This window comes from Phaenicophaeus curvirostris, chromosome 9 (genome assembly GCF_032191515.1).
Source record: "Phaenicophaeus curvirostris isolate KB17595 chromosome 9, BPBGC_Pcur_1.0, whole genome shotgun sequence".
NCBI classification, from domain to species: domain Eukaryota; kingdom Metazoa; phylum Chordata; class Aves; order Cuculiformes; family Cuculidae; genus Phaenicophaeus; species Phaenicophaeus curvirostris.
The window spans coordinates 23,430,329-23,446,438 of NC_091400.1; the positions used below are offsets into that span (position 1 = coordinate 23,430,329).

The 16,110-nt window shown below is 43.1% G+C and overlaps 1 protein-coding gene across 8 annotated transcripts in view; it reads left to right on the plus strand.

Annotated features, from left to right (window-relative positions):
* The window catches only part of ZMIZ1 (zinc finger MIZ-type containing 1), a 365,816-nt gene that overhangs the window by 321,044 nt on the left and 28,662 nt on the right, over window positions 1-16,110 (plus strand). For 6 of the 8 annotated variants that reach the window (XM_069863880.1, XM_069863879.1, XM_069863883.1 and 3 more), the window contains 5 exons: window positions 7,540-7,654; window positions 9,822-10,039; window positions 11,874-12,072; window positions 13,059-13,349; window positions 15,589-15,771. In XM_069863880.1, the coding sequence (XP_069719981.1) occupies window positions 7,540-7,654; window positions 9,822-10,039; window positions 11,874-12,072; window positions 13,059-13,349; window positions 15,589-15,771 (1,006 nt within the window). The remainder of the gene's footprint in view (window positions 1-7,539; window positions 7,655-9,821; window positions 10,040-11,873; window positions 12,073-13,058; window positions 13,350-15,588; window positions 15,772-16,110) is intronic. The other 2 variants (XM_069863881.1, XM_069863886.1) reach the window with 1 other exon arrangement.

The window sequence follows — 16,110 nt, forward strand, 5'->3', positions numbered from 1 at the left end:
GCTTTCACCTTTTGACGGCTTCACCTGCACCTGCTCACCTAGAACAGGTTCAGAAGGCATCTGTGTTTTTGCTAGGAAACAGCCTGCCTTCTTGTTCCTGTGAATTATGGAATTCATCACCGCTTTCACTCTTCCTCTTCAGTTTACATTGCTCACAGCCCAGCACAGGCAACAGCCAGTACTGAAACAACACTTGGAGTAATTCTTTCTTGGTAGGGAAGAACTAGATATGGATCCTCTGTGCATTTGGAGAGCTGGAAAAATCGAAGCTTTCCAAAGGATTAGAACATATCTTCATCTAGTTGGAAAGAGTGGAGGGAAACCACGGACTTGAGAAGTGGTTGGGAGATAATTTTTGGAGCTGTGTTTTCTCTGTAAGATTTGAATGTCTGGAATCGTGCCGTTAAGAGGCAGAGGGAAGTAAAGTCTTGCAAAGTGCTTCCAAATAGACTTTTTTTCACTTCTGTATTGCACAAATACACCCAGTGATTCGGATGGGACTCTGTCTTATGTATTTATTTAGTGAAATACACGATGGAGCCTTCATTTATGCCAATACTGTTTAAACTTCCTCAAATTATAATGCTAAGTAGAGGAATGTGTTTGAGGAAGGTACACAGCACGTGGGCAGCTTCAGTCAAAAGTGAATTACTGCCATCCATCCAAAGCCAGTATTAGTATAAAAACTTACTACACCACCCTCTTTTTTCCTCATCTGTAATGTAAACTTCTTGCTACCTGTACACAATATCGGCTTTTACTTTGCTTTCGAACAGTGTGTGATGGAAAGAGGCAGTTAGTCTTTGTTTTCTTTACACGATGTCTTCCTATTTCCTTGCTGACCATAAGTGGTCTTCATGTCCTTTCCATGCGATGGCTCCTTATTCTGCCATACTCTTCTGTGCGAATGGAGAATGGGTTGTGTAGGGTGATTCCTATACTTTATGGAAAACACAGTGCCAAAGCTGAAGGGATAACTTGGTTATATTTTGTCTTATGACAATTTTTTATAGTAATGCATTTCAATATCTGTTAACTAAACTAAAAACTAATTTCAGGTGTTTAAATTGAACACTTTGGCTAAGTGCATTAGACATACAGATGGTGGATGTATCTCTGCTGGTGAGGCATCAGGTTTGTTCCCCTGAAAAGAAGTCTCAATGAAAAAAGAGAAGTTTTTCCTTCTAAATGTCTGGGGGTTTTGAAAAGAAAGAAAAAGCAAATCTCTGAAATTGTTTTGATTGCCAGTAAGTGGAAACAGATTTTGTCTTTCAGGTGTTACCTTGGGTTTCTTTCAAATTAGTAGTAAAAGCCAAGGGTATTTTCAGTGGCAACTTGTAGAGAGTAAAAAATCCATTTGATCTGTTATTTATGAATAGATTGTTGGGAGTCCCTGGCTTATATAAGTGGGAACAAATTAACTGAAGTCCTTCCTGGAGCATTTTGGTGTCACAGGAAACTGCTAATAGTTTTCCGTCTGTTTTTGCAATTTTATTTTGGAAGAAGATGTTAGACATCCTTATACTGATAGGAAAATTATAAAGACATGGTGAAATTTTATGCCTCTTCTGTAACAGGAGCACACCAAAAAGGCCACTCCAATTCAGTATTCACCATGTACCATGCTGAACATTCTTTTTCTTCAATGTATGCTTAAAACAAGCTTATGGTGGTGCCCTAATCAAGAAGAATTGCTAATTGAGTCCATATCAATAATTAAAAGCTACGTGAGTGGTGTTTATTGGTGAAACCCAAGTAAAACCAAATCCTGACTGAAGCTGCCACACTTGTGAGACAGTACAGGCGTGAAATGCATGTGCGGGTGCTGCAGTTACCCAGGGCTTTATTTTTTCTTCAGTTGGTTTTCTACGACAGATGAGGTTTTAGGGGAAAAGAGGGGTGAGGCAGGAGCCTTGTTTGGAGAGTGTTGTGTTTTACTTTGTGGTAGTGTCACCTAGAGGCTCCAGCCAAGAATACAGCCCAGGGGTGCTGGGCACCCGGGCACCCTGCACCTATGGGCAGTGGCAGAGGTGCACACACAGAGGTGCTGGCAGGTCAGAAAAGATCAGGAGCCCTGGTTCTGGGCTGTGTTTGGACCATTCTGATTTGTGGCCATGTGTATTTGCAGAGGAGCATTTGGCTTGGGTAGGTCTCTGACACCTCACTGCTTGCAGTCAGATGCTCTTAACTCCAGGTGTCCATGGGTGTCAAAAGAAGTCATGAGAGGAGTGACAGTCAGTGTTACGTTGGCAATTACTTGCTCATCTTGGTGTCAGCTGAAGAAGTTATGATAGAGTCAGTAGATTTAAAGGACTGTGTGGGCTCTGTGTGTGTCAGGTCCTACTCGAGTGGGATGGCTGTGCCTCAAAAACATTACAGACCGCTGAGAAACTGTAAAGCTGGCTTGAGGGTGAGCAGCAGGAGCTAGTCACAGAGAGCCTGGTTGTGGCAAACTTGATTGCAGCACTCGGAGGGAAAAGATTTTGTAGAAAGGCAACATCTGGTGCTTTTCTGCAGTAGCTGGTAGATTTTTGGTGTTTAAAACTGAGATAGACACTTATAAAGCTGGTGTTTTAGACACCTGGCCTTATCAACAAGTGATGTGAAAAATCACCAGGAAGATTTAATTCCAGTTTTTACCCTCCTCCACAACATGTAAATCCAAAACTCTTTTTTTTTTTTCAGCTGCCCCGACAACAAGCGAAATTGTGGTCAGGCTCCCATGTGCTTGGGGACTTGTCACTCATCTTGCGTTGCTGTCTGGCAGCTTTGTGGCCTCCATGGGGCTTTGAGCAACCTGATCCAGCAGAAAGTGTCCCTGCCCATGGCAGCGGGGTTGGAACCTGATGGGTTTTAAGGTCCCTTCCAACCCAAACCATTCTGTGAGTCTCTGTGAAGCACCAGTGCGCTAGGAATGTGTCCTTCACTGAACCATGTGAATCTCTCCTTCCTCCATCAATGAGGACCTGTAAACAGAGCATCAAATACACATACTGTTGCTTTAATGACAACTTAAATGTATTTAAAATACAGCATTTTCAAATAATTCCGCAAATCATATCTAAATTACAGTAATTCACTAGTATTAATTCATGAAGCTCACCTTTTATTAAGCAACTTTTGTTAGGATTAACTAACAGTCTGTGTCTGACATGAAGCCTGTAACTGTTCCAAAGAAACTGGATATCTACTGGTTCTGTTTTACTAGTGCTAGGATTAAGAGAACCTGTTCAGACCTAAGTACCAGTGTCCCTTTCTGGTGTGAGTGTTTTATTACAGGTGGTTCCAGTACGTTCGCCAACAGCTAAGAAATCATTTCTCCTTATTTTTTGGTTGCAGTTTCACTATATGGTAGTTTGAGAAATTATCTCCCTCCATCTCTTCCTTTTTGCTCTGTGGCTTCCCCTGCTGTTTGGTCTTTAATGTTGACCAGTCCTATGTATAGGTTCATTAACGCTATTATAAATTTAGTCAATACTCTTTTAGTGGACTCCAGCTGAGCCCAAACTGACTCAGTGCCCTCCAGGGTGCAGTGAGAGACTTAATTACGCTTGTAGTGTTCAACAGGAACAATGTTGTGGGCAGTGTTGCGTTGTGGCTGGAGAGGTTGAAGCTTCTTTCTCTATTGGCTGCCATTTTCAAGTTTAAAGAAAGGGATTTTGGGATAATTCACAGCTCCGTGTGATAATAGCAGAAAGCCACTACTCTTTTGCAAAAGAGAATTGGATTGGTCACATTTCATTAGGGTACTTACATGGATTTTCCTTTGATGGTGGGGAGTATTCCTTTGGGTTATCTAAGGACAGAAAAATGAGCTGAAAGAGCTGAGTGGAGGAACAAGTAATCCTTTAGTTGAGTGGAAAGTGTCTGAGCATCTCCTATTGCCTGAAACCTAGGAAGCCTTCAGCAGTGGAGGAAGGGTGGATATTGTATCCAGTATGGCACAAGTCATGCTCAAACATTCTGCTAGGGAGTGCAAACCATGGGAATGCCCTGCATTTCTCACTGGGTAACTAAAGTGAAGTTTGATTGAAGGGGTGCCCAGTGCAGTAGTATGTTAGGGTGTGTAGATGCTGTACAAGGCATATCCATCACTATTGCAGTGCTGCCAAAATTTCTGAAACTAATGTTTTCTGTGATTTAATGCTCAGTCCTGTGCTGGATAACTTAATAGTTATGCAAATCAGTGTGCACATTTAGTGTTTCTCAAAATATCTGTGCCTGGTCTTTTTTTTTTTTTTCTGGCTTTAATGTGCTGTGCTGGGTCCTATGCTGGAGGCTTTCAGTATGTGTCAACAGTTGGACTTGATGATCTTAGAAGCTTTTTTACAACCTTAAGGATTCTGTGATTCTATGCCAACAAAAAACAATTTCTTGAGGTGTCCCCCATTTTAACTGTAATAAATCATTGAATCATAGAATGGTTTGGGTCCGTGCAGTTCCAACCCCCCTGCCACGGGCAGGGACACCTCCCACTGGACCAGGCTGCTCAAGGGCCCATCCAGCCTGACCTTGAACACCTCCAGGAAGGGGACATCTGTAACTTCTCTGGGCAGCCTGTTCCCAGTGCCTCACGACCCTCTTCATGAAGAATTTCTTCCTACTGTCTAATCTAAATCTTCCCCTCTCCAATTTAAAGCCATTCCACCTCGTCCTGTCACTTCATGCCCTTGTAAAATATCCCTTCCCAGCTTTCTTGTGCACCCTCTTCAGGTACTGGAAGACTGCTAAAGTAAAACTTGGGCAATATACTCATCTTTGTAACTACGTGAAGTGATTGTATGGTCTTTGAGAACCCTGTGCAGCCTTCCGCTAAACAAATGCTCCAACTCTGCCATTGGGAAGTCTGGTTGAATAATAAATGAGATCTCTTCTGTGTACTGTGAAGGAGAGGAACGGGTGAGAGAAACATGCTTTAGAGGTAAAGAAAGGGAAGAAGTAGTTATAACTTCTTAACAGCAGGCTAAGGCATTGCTAGCTTGAAGTCTGGGTGCAAACCATATGGCCAATTTGCATTAGAAGAACGTTCAGCGACTCTGTAGTTTGATTCCTGCCTGTCATTATCCTTCTCATTCACTCATACACTTGAAGTCTATTTACCTTGTCCCTCAGGTTTTACTACCTGTCCACAACGCAACAGCAGAGAATAGAGAAGAATGGCTGCAGCGAGTCCTTCAACTGCTTACATCATGGAGAGGGCTTCTTTGTAGTCATTGAAGTGTACAAACACTCATACGTGCCGTAAATATCCAAACAAATCACACAGCAGACATCATCCAAACCAGTTGGAGAAGAAAGTAAAGTAGGAGGCATCATTCAGAGCAGGGAAAAGAGGAAGGCTTCACAGCAGTCGCAGATTCTGGGTTAGTCATCGTTTGTCTCCGTGCTGGTGGAGCGGACTTGCATTGCGTCATTTGCAAATATTAGTCACCGAGGCCATTGCCTGAGCCTCTGAGTGAGAGGGGCAGGATTTTCAGCTTTCTGACAGAAACTATTTTAAAGAAAAATGGACTAGGAGGATTTACTGATTAAATATGCCCTTATTCACATACCGTTATATATGGATGCTGTCAATGTAAACATTACATGTTAAGCATCTTATAGAGAATTACTATTTCCATTAATTTTCCCTAATTATTTGTTAGGGGAAATTATTCTTTTCCCTAATTTAATTTAATTTGTATGCCCCTGTTATTTTATTGCTGAATTAAATTGGAGTATTTTGAAACAAATAGGTCAGTTTGAATTCACAGTGATGTTCTAATATGATGCTGTTTTGCTGGCCCAGCTGTATGAAATTTGTTTAAGATTTCCTAGTTGTTTGTAAAATGTTGTTACATTCTACCTTGTACAGTTGCTGCTGCTGTTATTAGATTATTGGCTATTTGGGGTGTAGGCAGTTTCTCATTGTGGTCTGCAGCTTCCTCACAAGGGGAGGAGGAGGAGCAGGCAGTAGTCTCCTCTCTCTGGTGACCCATGATAGGACCCAAGGGAATGGCAGGAAGACGCATCAGGGGAGGGTCAGATTGGATATTAGAAAAAGGTTCTTTACTTAGAGGGTGGTGGAGCACTGAGACAGCTTCCCAGGGAAGCAGGCAGGGCGCCAAGCCTGACAATATTCCAAAAACATTTGACCAACACTCTCAGACACATGGTGTGAATGGGGTGTCCTGTGCAGGGGCAGGAGCTGGACTGGATGATCCATGTGGGTCCGTTCCAACTCGGGTCATTCTATGATTCTGTGCGTACAATTTCTGTTCTTCAGTGATTCACACTAAGTTTTATGAACAAGCTTAAGAATGAACACATCCTTAGTTTTGGCTTGCGTCACCTAAGGAAGGAGAAGTGGTCCAAGCCTGGAGCTGCTGTCCAGGGCCATGGGAGAGTCCACTCCCTGTCTGCCACAGAGCCCTTTCTAGGACATTAGCAGGTCAGTTGTCTGACCATGTCTTGTGTGAACTGATTGTGTGGTGCTTCGTGGTGCAGGCTTTGAATACAGAACCTGTACAGATTCTTTAGGCAAGGTAGCCCTGTCTAGAGTTCCTTTGATAACTGGCAGTCCAGGCAAAAATGCAGTTATTGATATCAAATCCAGGTCAGCGGCGTTTGGCAATGAAAGAGCAGTGTATGTATTAAATGGGGTATAGATATCTAGCTGAGGAAAGAACCCATGTGCGTGTGTGTACATCTATGCAAATAAAAACCTAATTTACAAGTTAATAGTACGAGTACGAGCAAATTTCAAGTGGGATATATTTTACAGTTATGGGATTAATAGTTACTTTCACTGGATTTAACATACTTGATTAATTACACTGGCTGCATACCTACCCGGTGTTCAGTTTAAAACCTCCAATGCTTTCCTATGAGAAGAAATGTTTGCTTGTGTCTGTGGGCACAGCTAATGGAAAAACCCAGTCCTCTCATCCACATATTTATCTGAAAGATGTGTTGTGTATCTGCAGTTGATTTTCTAGAATGCTGATTAGCTAATACTGCTTTTGGCATGCAGCTTATCCACCGTGTGGGAGAACACTATCTGAATTTCAATCTCCTTTGCAAAATGATGTTGAACTGCTGTTCCTTTCAAGGCTCTTCTGGACATTTGGGGATCCAGTGCAGACGGTGGAGTTGCAGCCTGGTCTCAAAATCGAATTGATTTGATACAAGGCAGCTGAGGCATTGGTTGTTGAAGAGCTTCAGATGGATTGCACTAAATAAGTGCTTCTGAGCAACTCACGTAGTATCCTTGTTTGAAACTCTGCCTCGAGTTTATTTTTACTTTCATTGGTTACAGACCTTTACAGTAAAAATCCTGTGCTTCGATATAGTTAAGGAATTCATTAGTTCTGTGTGGGTTTGATATGGTCACATTGCTATTAAAGAAACTTTATGCATCTCAGAGTGCTAGGCTAGCAATGGAAAAGGAATGTGGAGTTCAGGTAATTAATGTCAGGTGTTAATCCCTTTGTCCCCACCAGCAACTTGCCACTGTTTAAAATTCCATAATCTCACCCTCATAAATGTTTGTTTTTGCAGTGATGGGTCTTTCCCTTACGATTCTGTTCCCTGGCAGCAAAATACCAACCAGCCCCCCGGCTCTTTATCCGTGGTCACCACAGTATGGGGTGTGACTAACACCTCTCAAAGCCAGGTAAGCTTCATCTTTATGCTCCCTCCCCTCTCCATACGGGTTTTCACTCATGTTTGCGGAATGGAAAACTGTTTGGAAAATAGTCTTGGGATCGATACCAGTGTCTGTGTTCTCTTTGTTGTGCATGCTGCATTTTTTTTCCAGTCATGTCCTCTTTGGTGGCATCAGAGAGGAGGCGTCTGAGATCTTGAGTCAGGGACTCGTTGAGCTGCATGCAAATGTCAGGCTGGGGCTTAGCGTGGGGTTGGCACTGCGCGGTTCCAACATCAAAAGTATGGGCTTGGGATAAACCTCTTGGGAATCACAGATTGAATTTGAGGTTTTTTTTCTCTTAAAAACAGCATTTCTAGCTAGATTCACCCAATTTGAGTTCTCGTTGATGTGACCTGGAGTTGTATTGCACTCTGTGTGGTTCAGTGAAACCTGGTGCCGAGTCTGGCCTGCGCTGAGGTGCACTTCAACCTCTCCTGTTAATACTGCCTCGCATGGCAAAAATATTTCAATATGCACTGGAGCAAAACCAGGAGCTCCTGGCTTCTGTGCGAGAGCTGCACTTACTGGATTTTCATTTGGTTCCTTCTGCTTTTACCTGTCCTTTCTCTGCAGTGTATATTGAATTATGCTATACAAAAAGAAGGATCTTTAATGAAGGAGGCGCTGCTTATTTGTGATGGTGTGCTCTCCAAGGGATGTGGCACAAATCAAGCTCCCAGACAGTCTGGCCTTTTCTTACACCGTGGGTGAAATGCTCTAAACACATTGCTGTCTTTAATGAGTGCAAATAGTACATAAATCTAACCTGTCTGTTCTATCTTTTTCAAACCAAGTGACATTCGATCTCATACAAAATTTTCTGTGGATTTTTTTATTGTTATTTTTTAAATTTTGGTCAAAAAGTTAAAAACTAAACTTTTTTGGATTGGGCCGTTTGAAAAAGAACTCATTGGGTGGCCAAGTCATATTTATATTCATACAGCAGTTACCTAAGCACTGGCTGTGGTCAAATCTTTCCTCAAAAAATAGAGACGAAACAGTTGCAGGTTCTATAACATGATTTATTTTGTTCATTTCTTTTTTACATCTTAAAAGAAAAGGGATCCCATTTGTGAGAGAAACACCCAAATAAACACATAGGTAAATACATTGGCCACAAAATGGAAAAATAGCTTCTTGTGGAAATCTTTCATGCTTAAAAAAAAGAAAATGGAGAAAAAAACACTGATAGATTTGTTTTGTCCTAAGAACACTGTAATGTTACTGGAACTCTTCACAGTACTTCAAGGGAATGTGCTATAAAAGAAAGAAAGTGCTATGGTAAAAAAGAAGAAAATGCTTCTTCAGGATTACTGCAAGGGAATGCTGAAACATGAAGCTGTGTTGTAGCTGTTCAGGGCAGACTGAAATGAATGACAGGGTTTCCCACAAGTCTTCCTGCTCCGAGCCAGGCTCACCAATTCCCTTTCACGAATTCCCAAAGCTGATGACTTGGTTTTCTGCAAAAATCATGACCACTATATTTCTTCCCAGGTAGGAGATTTCCATGCAGGTGATCCACGAACTTATATCTCTGTGGAAATCATAGCAATTTGGGTTCAGTTGGTAAAAAAACACATTTCAAACAAGCAAACCAGGTCCTTCTAAAAGCAGAGCAGAGGACTCTTCTAAGAAGCAATAAAAACACCAGATGCTTCAGAGAAGAGTTAGATTCAAGTACAGGTTAAGCCACTGAAATATATCTTTTCACAGTTTTGCATCTGGAGTGCCCCTTACAGGATGCCAGTGGGACTGAATGTTGGCAGGTTATTTCAAAGTCCTATATCAAAAGGAAGACAAAGCATATACTGTCTCTTAATCGAAGGAATTTGTCACTTACAGAGCATGGTTTAGGTGGTCTTTATCAGAACTTTTTTTCTTTAGTGTGTTAGTTTGGGTTCCATCTAGTTAAAAATCTCCTGTGAAGGATAATTAGAGATGAGAAACATGTTTGTTTGGAAATGGCAGAGGAGAGATCACCAGGAATGTGCCCCTAGACATCAGCAAGGTGTATGCTCATTAGAGTTCAGAGTACAGGATGGTTATGTTGTAATTTATGGATTGCAGCAGCACGTCAACTTAATTTGCTTGATGTATTTCAAGGTGCAGCCCCTTATTCTGTTTCTGTTCACAGGTGCTGGGAAATCCAATGGCAAATGCTAACAACCCTATGAACCCAGCAGGAAATCCCATGGCTTCTGGGATGACTACCAGCAACCCTGGAATCAATTCCCCTCAGTTTGCTGGACAGCAGCAACAGTTTTCGGCCAAGGCAGGCTCCACTCAGCCATACATACAGCAAGGCATGTATGGACGCCCCAACTACCCTGGGAGCGGCGGCTTTGGCGGCAGGTAAGATTCCCTCAAGTGCAGTGGAAAATTGTAGAATCATCGAATGGTTCAAGTTGGAAGAGTCCTAAAAGATCATCCAGTTCCAACCTCTCTGTCATGGGCAGGGACACTTCCCACCAGACCAGGCTGCTCAAGGCCCCAGCCACCTGGCCTTGGACACCTCCAGGGATAGGGCATCCATAACTTCCCTGGGCAATCTGATCCAATGCCTCACCACCCTCATCAAAATAGAGGTAAACAGTTGATGGAGCTTGTTTGAGTGACCTAGCGGAAGTGTTGTGGGCTTACTTTAATTACATGAAGTTTCAGTATCTGTTTTACGCTGGTTAACTGAAGCGTACACTGCTTTTACAGCTTTGGAAATCAGCTACCCAAACTGCCATGAAATTCATCACAGTAAATGGAAATTGCTTAGGTCAATCAATTAGCTCTAATAAACCCCCAAAATAAAGTTTTAATTAAGAGAGATTGTTAAACAGACCACAGGCTTAGGAATGATTAACATTTAATAAGGCAAGTATGTGGAAGGTATTGATATAATTTCTACAGGCATACGGAGGAATAAGCTTGAGTACTCAGCAAAGTAGGTTCCTGTGTCATTTCTGCCCAAAGACTTTCTCCATAGCAGGAACTTGAAGAGAATGGGGGGTGAAGATGTTTGCTCAGACAGGTGGTCAAGCTGTGTATTTATTCTGGGGGAGTAAATGCTGCGTTAATGAAATAATTCAAAACTAATAACCTGGGGCTTCTTATATTTTGACTTTCTGTGCCTGGGCTTTGTAAGCTGGAGGGGTTTTGCCTTTGCCTCACCACCTCTTCCTTTGAGAGTGGTGAGGCACTGGCACAGGTTGCCCAGGGAAGTTGTGGCTGCCCCATCCCTGGAGGTGTTGAAGGCCTGATTGGATGGGGCTTGGAGCAACCTCATCGAGTGGAAGGTGTCCCTGCCCATGGCAGGGAGGTTGGAACTGGGTGGGCTTTAAAGCCCCTTCCAACCCAAACCATTCTATGATAATCACTTAACTGAAACCAGTATTCATGGTCCTTCTGCAAAGCCTACTGGAAAGGTCGTTGGCAGAGTCAGTCTGGTGTGAATAGTATGAGCCTGGGACTCAGGGAACTTCTCTCTGCCTTCAACTCTGCCACTGCTCTCCTGACTGACCTTGAACAAGGCAGAGAGTTCCTTTAGCTTTGAATTAACATCCCTAAAATTGGCACAGTGTACTTGCCTGTATTTATGAAGATAGTTGATGCCTTGGAGTGGAAAAGGCATGGATTACCTTATTATATCTTACGATCAACAGGAGAGTCGGGTAGAAATTGCAGAATACATTATGTGGGATCCAGTAGATCTGGTTGTGCTGGGGCATTCCTGGCCTTGTTGCTGAGGGCCAGGCAGGAATGCTTTTACAACACTGGGAATACATGGCATGATGCGCCACTGAGGCAGATGAATGCGCTGCTGTGGAGGAAGCTCTTTGTTCATGTTGCTGTGCAGTCTGGACCTGTGCTACTGGGAAATGGAGTGCGCATGAACTTTCAGGATTTCAATTCAACTTTGCAGTGAGCTGCAGAGCAGGAGAGCAGCAGAACAGCAGCTCACTGCCCCCAGAGCAGCTGACAGTAATGCCTTGCAATCCTGGTGGCAGCCTTATGACTGCTGCACCAGAGCAGCACTTGTACCTCACATATGCACCTAATTCCCCATCCCAGTGGCTTTCATTAGGCATTGAGACCTGGGTTTTGAACAGTTCCAGGTGAGGATCACACCGACGTTCAAAACAAAATCCACCAGGCGCATCTTAATTCTCTTTCTGTTCCTTTTCTTCCCTGTTAGTTACCCTGGAGGCCCCAATACCCCTGCTGGAATGGGGATCCCACCCCACACGAGGCCACCGGCTGATTTCACGCAGCCAGCGGCTGCTGCTGCCGCTGCTGCAGTTGCGGCTGCTGCTGCTACTGCAACAGCTACAGCTACCGCCACTGTGGCAGCACTCCAGGAAACGCAGAATAAGGACATGAACCAGTATGGACCGGTAAGAGAGCAACACTTGTGTCTCCATACCTGCCCGATCTGGACTGTTATGGGAGTTGGGCTGTGCTCCTCGCTCCTGTGTTTATTAGGGTGCCTACTCTTACATTTTAACGTGCATGAGCATGGTTATAAATGTTTCTGAGTAACTACGGGTGTGTATGTATTTAGGAATGAATCCGTCTCACGTGGTTTTCCCCATAAATCTTGCCTAGCTGTATTTTGTCATTTGGAGATGGCCCCTTAAAAAACCTGAAGATTACTCGAAGGCACAGCTGCATCCGATGTGATGTATTACTGCTACCTTTGCCTCTAAATTTGACTACCCAGTGAAATGTTCCAGAATCTTGGAATAGGTTTTGAGCCGCTTGGGTAATTGTTTGTTTTGCCAACTACAGTTGGTTGTTTGGGGTTTTTTTTTCCCTTCAAACAAGGCAACAACAGTAGAAAAGAGATTTGCCTTTTAATTATGTTGAACAGCTACGCAAGACGTGCGTTTCTGGGGATCTGTAGCTTCCAGCATGTCATGATTTTGTGTAATAATTTCTTTGTTAAAATAAAAAAGGGTTTGATCAGTTCAGGTTTTTTCCTCCTTTGCTTTTTTCCCCTCTCTTAGTTTTGAAGTGTGTGTGCCCACATGCCAAGTGATGTAAGGAAGCACAGTGTCTTAGGGATTGTCGTGTCATGCTGTATTTACACACCCAACATCCAGCCTGTTATATTACAGTAACAGACTAGGCAATTTAAATGGTTTAATTGCTCACCTTAGATTTAGATCTGTCTGGCTCTCTCGTGCCTTCTACAATTCTGATTGAATTTTTATTATACGTAACATCACTGCCCATCAAATGTTGGAGAACACTGAAGGAAAATGCGACATAAATCCTCCCTTTCTCCCCTCCCCATAAAGCATGCTCAGCTCCCTCCTCCCATTTTAAATGCATGTCGCATTTTATTCTTTTTTTTTTTTTTCTTCTTCTTCCGTTGAAGGTTTGTTCCTCTTTCCAGATGGGTCCAACTCAGGCTTACAACAACCAGTTTATGAACCAGCCTGGTCCTCGTGGCCCTGCTTCTATGCCAGGCAACATGAACCCAGCAAGCATGGGAGCAGGAATGACGCCTTCCAGCATGAGTGGGCCACCCATGGGCATGAACCAGCCTCGGCCTCCTGGAATGAGTCCCTTCAGCACCCATGGACAGAGGATGCCTCAGCAAGCCTATCCGGGCCCACGCCCCCAGTCTTTGCCTATACAGGGCATAAAGAGACCGTACCCAGGAGAGGTAATCAAAGCAATTACGTTTTGCATACACTATCATTTTGACTGAAAGTTGCAACGTGCTGAGTAATGCATGGTGTGCATCCCTGTAAGATAGACCCATCCGTGTTGTAGCGAGGTGGCTGCTGGTCGCTTCTCCCACGTGACAGGTGATAGGGCAAGAGGAAATGGTCTCAAGTTGTGCCAGGGGAGATTCAGATTACACATCAGGAAAAAATTCTTCAACAAAAGGTTTATCATGCCCTGGAACGGGCTGCCCAGGGAGGTGGTTGAGTCACCATCCCTGGAGGGATTTAAAAAACAGGTAGACACGGTGCTCAGGGCAGTGGTTCAGTAGTGGACAGGTACAGCTGGACTCTATGATCTCTAAGGTCTTTTCCAACCAAGCGATTCTATGATCTTTGTTCCAGCCTTGGTAGGAGTACTGCCGTAACAATATGAGCAGCAGCAGCTCTTCCGTTTTAGCTTCTGAAGTACTCAGGTTGGGCTTTGCTATGTTACTCAAGATGACAGTCATTAAAACCGAGAAAGTCTGCAAACCAGCTGAGCTCTCAAAGCGTCACCATGAGATTCTCAGGCTAGATGGTGACTCCATAGACCCTAAGCAGACTTCCTTCACAGGAGTGGGTTTATTTAACGTGACAACTTAAAAGAGATGTTGAAGGTAAAATACTTCCTTTGAGCCCAAACATATGTGATCTGCCTTTCTTTGGATGGTTTTATTGTTCTAAAGAAATACAGGGCAGACGTTGTATAAACACCAATAGTAATAACATTTATTTTAAAGACCGATTGCTTTCCAAACTTCTTGAGGCTTGATTTTCATAGGCACTGAGAAGAATATAAATCACACTAAACTTGAATCCCTCTGTGTCAGTGTTTATCTAATATAAGTTTATTTGGAGTGTGGTATTTCTGTCTAAGTTCCCAGGCTCTTATATGGGATCTGAGTGGCTCTGTACACAAAATTACTTTGTCATTGACTTGTATTTTGACCTTGGGCAAAACAATTAGGGTCAAAATTTGATAGAGATTTAGATGACAAAACATACAGACAGATGAGCTTTTGGGCTTTAAAAAGTACCAATGCATTTTTGGGCTGCATCAGAAGAAGCGTGACCAGCAGGGTGAGGGAGGTGATTCTCCCCATCTACTCTGCTCTTGTGAAACCCCTCCTGGAGTCCTGTGTCCGGTTCTGGTATCCCCAGCATAAGAAGGATATGGAGCTATTGGAACAGGTTCCTGATCCAGGAACTACTTTTTTTTTTTTAAAAAAAAATCAGAAATATAAGAAGTTATGTGCTTCTGTGGGAGGTGCTTCTCTGGAAAGGCTTTTCACTCTAAATACGGCCACTTGCTCTACAATTAAGAAAACACAGAATATGCTTTGTTCAGATCATTTTTATCTTCAGATTTCATATTTCAAGAAAGACCTGTATATCCCTTTCTGCTGCTTCAGAAGCATGTTTTTCATTGTGAGTGAATGTGATCATGTTCCCAAGAAGTCAGCGCTGAACAACGCCCTAAGTGTTATGTCTGGAATTCTGCAGATCCCATTCGTGCTATTTGCTTGTTGGTTTTGCAAGCCTCGTTCATGGAGGCTTCTTATTAATCAGTTAATTTTTCACATTGACATTTTTATTACCTTTAAAGTTTCGATTTTCATACCTTTGATTCCTGAACTGCAGCGCAGAAACCGCTAGCAGTAGCAAGGTGTTCGTGACCAGTAAGAACTTCTTCTCAGCCATTAGGTTACTGCTGAATGCCCAGCACAGCAGTTATGTTGAGAGGACAGACATGGGCAAAACAGCTTCTCTTCTCTGCCCTTCCCAGGTTTATTGTTTTCTAATGTTACTTTTTGTGCTTTCATTCTCCTGGAAAAGGAATCCTAGGGATGATGCTGATAGCACTTGAGATTCTGTTAACATTGCATCTTGTTGTAGTTCTGGTTTCTTCAAACGTGGTGCCCTTTGACAACTGTGCGAGACTGTATGTGTGTGTTAGGGTATGTGGTTCCCAGTTTAATATGAGGGACTTCCATGCTTTTGAGTGACTTCACCTCCAGCCATCAGGGTCCTGGTTTAGGCATGAGTGGCCCCATTTGCAGGAGTATTCACGTGGAAGGTGGTTTTGTTTATTTTAATTCTGGGATTTCACTATTGAGTGTGTGCTGACAATCCATTCAAGACAGCTACTCGCAACAAACAGAGCTTTTGTCTTCTTTCACCTCTGTCACCAAACAGCCGAATTATGGAAACCAGCAGTATGGACCAAATAGCCAGTTTCCAAACCAGCCTGGTCAGTACCCCACTCCCAACCCTCCAAGACCCCTTACGTCACCTAACTATCCTGGACAGAGGATGCCAAGCCAGCAAAGCACAGGGCAGTACCCTCCTCCAACGGTCAACATGGGGCAGTATTACAAGGTAAGGGTTTTTAGATGATCTTGTTGCATTCTGGTGAATGTGTATGAATGACTTTAAAGCAATGACTTCGTTGATACTGCTTTTACGTAATTAAAGAGAGAAAAGAGCACAGTTTTTAGTAATGTTTTGCGTATCACAGAATCAAGTCAATCAGCCAAGTCGCACTGTAACTTCAGAGCAGTTAATAAAGGACATTGAATGTTACTGCAGCTTACTAGAGGCTTTTACAAGAAAATTGTGGGTTTGCTTTGAATAAAGCATGTAAAAAGAAGTGCCTAATGGCATTCAGGTGTAGGATTTTGACCTATTCATGGCACCCTGCAAGAATACAACTTTGGA